We start from the raw sequence: 4,252 nt of genomic DNA, 5'->3' as shown, positions 1-4,252 counted from the left end.
TTTTTTTTTTTTTGGTATGGGGGGGGTGTGTGAGACAGGGTTTCTCTGTATAGCCCTGGCTGTCCTGGAACTCACTTTGTAGACCAAGCTGGCCTCAAACTCAGAAATCCACCTGCCTCTGCCTCCTGAGTACTGGAATTAAAGGCGTGCGCCACCAAGCCTGGCCCAACAAGGATATCTTGATGAACCAGTGGGAAAATCATCATGTTGGGATAACTTCAAGAGAAAATAGGGGGCTGGGATGTAGATCAGTTGGCAGAGCCCTGGCCTAGCACACACACACATAAAGCTCTGGGCTTGACACTTGTGTGTATGTGTGTGTGTGTATAATTTTTTTTCTACTTCATGTGTACTGGTGTTCTGCCTGCATGTATGTCTGTGTGAGGGTGTCGGATTCCCTGGACCTGGAATTACAGACAGTTGTGAGCTAACATGTGGGTGCTGGAAATTGAACCTGGGTCCCTTGGAAGAACCACCAGTGTTATTAACAGCTGAGCCATCTCTTTCACTACCAAAAAATGATTATTGATATCAACCTCAGGCCCCCACACATACACACATACTTACACACACGTGTGTGCCTACACACATGCAAAAACATACATGCGCATATGCAACCCACACACATAAAAAGGAGGAAACACTAGAGGAACCTTTGGTTATGTTTATAATGTGACTCCGGATAGGAATATTACATAGGGAATGTGTTTTTAAAAGGGGGGGCTCTCTCCCCATCATCCTAGCTCAGAGGAAAAAGGTCATATCTTCTTCCCATCCCTTACTACAAGGGTATCAGCTGCCCCCTACACAGCCTGAGCCTCGCCCCTGCTCTCACCTGGTTCTCCGTCAGGTGCAGCCTGGCAGCCAGCTGGGCTCTCTCCTTCCCCACCAGGTTGTGCTGCTTTGCAAACACCTTCTCCAACTCTTGCAGCTGCTGCAAGTTAAACGTTGTGCGAACCCTCTTTGTGTGTCTCTCTGTCCCGTGGTCCCGAAGGTTCACAGTGGGTGCCCATTTCAGAGGGCCTAGACAGTAAGGTAGCTCTGGTCCTAAAGAGAAACCAAGAGCAGACTTCAGCCAGCAGCCACCTGCCCACACATGGTAGGAGAGAAAGAAAACTCCAGGCCCTTTCTTCTCCTTGGCCTGTGATCTAGGAGAGAGTGGTAGGGGCTGTGTAGAAATAACCCCAGAAGAGCTAGGGAGATGACTCAGCCAGAAAATGGTACAAGATCGAGGAATAAAATCTTAGCAGCCAACTTAGAGGTGGTATTTTAAACCATGACTATAGGTGATGCTCAGGAGTCAGCTGAAGGGAGAGACATGTTTGTTTTGATTCCTAGCACCAAGTTCGTGTTTGTTTGTTTTTAAAAAAGGCTTTGTTTGACCGGGCTGGAGAGATGGCTCAGCGGTTAACAGCACTGACTGCTCTTTCAGAGGCCCTGAGTTCAATTCCCAGCAACCACATGGTGGCTCACAATCTGTAATGGGATCCGATGCCCTCTTCTGGTATGTGTCTGAAGAGAGCAACAGTGTACTCATACGTTAAATAAATGAATAAATAAATAAAGGCTTTGAAGAAGTAGAGACAGGAGGATCATTGGGGAGATGTTTGGCTAGCCAGGCTAGACAATTAGAAAACTCCAGGTTAGGTGAGAGGCCCTATCTCAAAACTAAGATGGAAAAGGGCTAAAGAGACAGATTGGCAATTAAGAGAAATGCTGCTGCTGCTGCTGCTGCTGCTGCTGCTGCTGCTGCTGCTGCTGCTGCTGCTGCTGCTCCTGGTTTTGGAGCCCATGTCCAATAGCTTACAGCCTCTTGTACTTAAGTGTAAATAGCTCTCGGGAAGCTGAAAAGTATTGAAGACAGCTGATGTTGACCACTGATATCCACATTCGTGTGCACTCACCTGTACACACACATATATATATACAAATTAAAAACACTCAGAAGTATGGAAAAGTCAGGGGATGTGAAGGAACGCTGTGAAAAGCTGTCTTCTGAATTTGACATGATTAGTACAACCATGAACTCACAGCAGTGATTACAGGCATACACCATCACCCCGGGCTAACTCCAGGAGTTCCCCCTTGATGCTATCTGCCACCGCTTCCATTCTGATACCTGTGAGCCTGAGGCCCTGCTGGTGGTGAGTGACATTCAGTCCGGGCACGCAGGACATGGAGCACAGCGGGTAGACGCCCACGCTCAGGTAGGCGGGCAGCCAAGACCCTGTGGAGCACACCCAGGGCAGGACCCCGTACTGCGACACTGCTCCGAGGAGGTTCAGACTGGTGCAGGTAGAGAGCGGCAGAGAGGTGGCAGCCAGCTCTCGGGTCTTGGGTCTCGCCAGGATGGCCTCGACAGAGAAGGATGACTCCAGGCGTCCCTGAGCTAGTCGACGCGGGACAACTGGGGAAACAGCCCCCGGACAGGGGCGCAGGCTCCCGGGCTGGACCTGAATGCCTGAGGGAGCAGGGCTGGACATGGCGCGACCCTGAGGGGACCTCCTAGGCTGTGCAAGGAGCTCAATGGGAGAGAGAGAGACCACCTTANTAAAGGAACGGGAGACTTGTGAATCAGGATCCCTAGGGCCAGCTGTTTGCAAGGACTCTTAAACTTAGCGGGTGGGAGGAGGCGGGGCGAAGGCCTGACTTAATCATCGCTGATTGAGGCCAGGCAGGTTGCATCCCACCAGGACAGGGGTGGGAGGCGGAGAAGGGGGTCTCCTCCACTCCAGTGCTTTGGGGAAAGTACCTTGAATTTACTACAGCTCACTGTGGTGCCCTCCATCTCCCTCTTTTGTTTGAGAAGGTCTTACTCTGTAACTCTGGCTATCCTGGACCTTGTAGTTCAGGCTGGCCTTGAACTCACAGATATCCACCTGTTTCTGCCTTGTGATTGCTGTGATTAAAGGCATGCTCTGCCAAACCACCCACTCCTCCTCTGTTCCTTCTTCAATCTGCCTTCCAGGCTGTCCTCCAAGTCACAGCTCATGGCAAAATCGCGGCAAGCCTGCCTCAGCCTCCCAAGTACTAGGATTGCAGATACATGCTACTGTGCTTGGCTTCGAAGTGGCTCTCTGATGATCCTAGATGAAGGTCCTTTGCCTGCTCATGACATCTGTGATGCCAGTTTCCCCTGCTGGTGTGGGGAACAATGATCTCAGAAGGGTGGGGCAGTGCCTGCTGCCTGATTTTCCTAATCCTCACCCTCTTCCCAATTAAATTTGTGCACTTCCTCACTGCAGCTGGGATACCTGCTAAGTACACTCTCTTCGCTGAGTTCCTGGGAGAGCCCCCTTAAAGCAGAAGCCCTGGCTAGATNCACTTAAGGACTGGAATTTTAAAATGTGTAAACATCGTATCGTAGTGAAAAGTGAGTCTCCTAGACTCCTGAAGCTGCTGCTGTTACCACGTCCTCTGAGGTCTTTTCTGAATACCCTTGCCCTCAACACAGGGTCTTGTTAGAAAGGTCCTTCCTGCTGGCCCATGGATTGCTGAAGGAGGAAGATCTACAGTCCAAGGCCACACCTGCTTTACAAAGCAAAATAAACAAGGGGTCGTGATGACACTCTCCAGTGATCCTGGCACTTGGAAGTGGGGGACAACAGAACCAGGAGGGTAAGGACATCCTTAGTCACAGAGTGAATTTGAGGCCAGCCTGGGCTACAATAGACATTGTCTCAAAAACTCAAACAGGCCTGGAGAGATGGTTACGTTCTTGTTACTCTTTTTGGTTTTTCGAGACAGGGTTTCCCTGTATAGGGTGGCTGTCCTAAAACTCACTTTGTAGACCAGGATGGCTTCGAACTCAGAAACCTGCCTGCCTCTGCCTCCCGTCCCGAGTGCTGGCACTAAAGGCGTGCGCCACCACGCCGGCTGTTCTTGTTACTCTTGCCTAGATTGGAGTCAAGGCACCCACAAGGTGGATCACACTTAATTCCAGCCCTCGGGAGGCAGAAGCAGATGAATCTCTGAGTTTGAGTCTAGCCTGGTCTACATCGTGGGTTCCATGCTAGCCAGGTCTGTATATTAAGACTCTGTCTTAAAAAAGAAAAAAAAGAAAAGAAAAGAAAAAAAAAAACAAAAAAACCAATGAGAAGGGCCTGGGGAAATGGTACAGTGGGTAAAGTGCTTGCCATGTAAGTGTGGAGGGCCTGAGTTCAAGTTTCCAGAATCTCATAAAATCAGAGGTGTCAGCAAGCATCTGCCGTCCTCACAGCTCCAATGAGGTGACAGGAAACAAAGAGGGTGA

At 50.0% G+C, this 4,252-nt stretch overlaps 1 protein-coding gene across 1 annotated transcript in view; it reads right to left on the bottom strand.

The window, feature by feature from the left end:
- The window catches only part of Noto (notochord homeobox), a 4,702-nt gene extending 2,123 nt beyond the window's left edge, over window positions 1-2,579 (bottom strand). The window contains exons 1-2 of the mRNA XM_021165811.1: window positions 2,120-2,579; window positions 836-1,047 (exon numbers count right to left, since the gene is read on the bottom strand). Coding sequence (XP_021021470.1) covers window positions 836-1,047; window positions 2,120-2,483 — 576 coding nt within the window. The 5' untranslated portion in view covers window positions 2,484-2,579. The remainder of the gene's footprint in view (window positions 1-835; window positions 1,048-2,119) is intronic.
- Window positions 2,580-4,252: the final 1,673 nt, after the last annotated feature.

The sequence above is a fragment of the Mus caroli genome, chromosome 6, assembly GCF_900094665.2.
Source record: "Mus caroli chromosome 6, CAROLI_EIJ_v1.1, whole genome shotgun sequence".
Classification (NCBI taxonomy): domain Eukaryota; kingdom Metazoa; phylum Chordata; class Mammalia; order Rodentia; family Muridae; genus Mus; species Mus caroli.
This window is presented reverse-complemented; position numbering and strand designations above follow the sequence as displayed.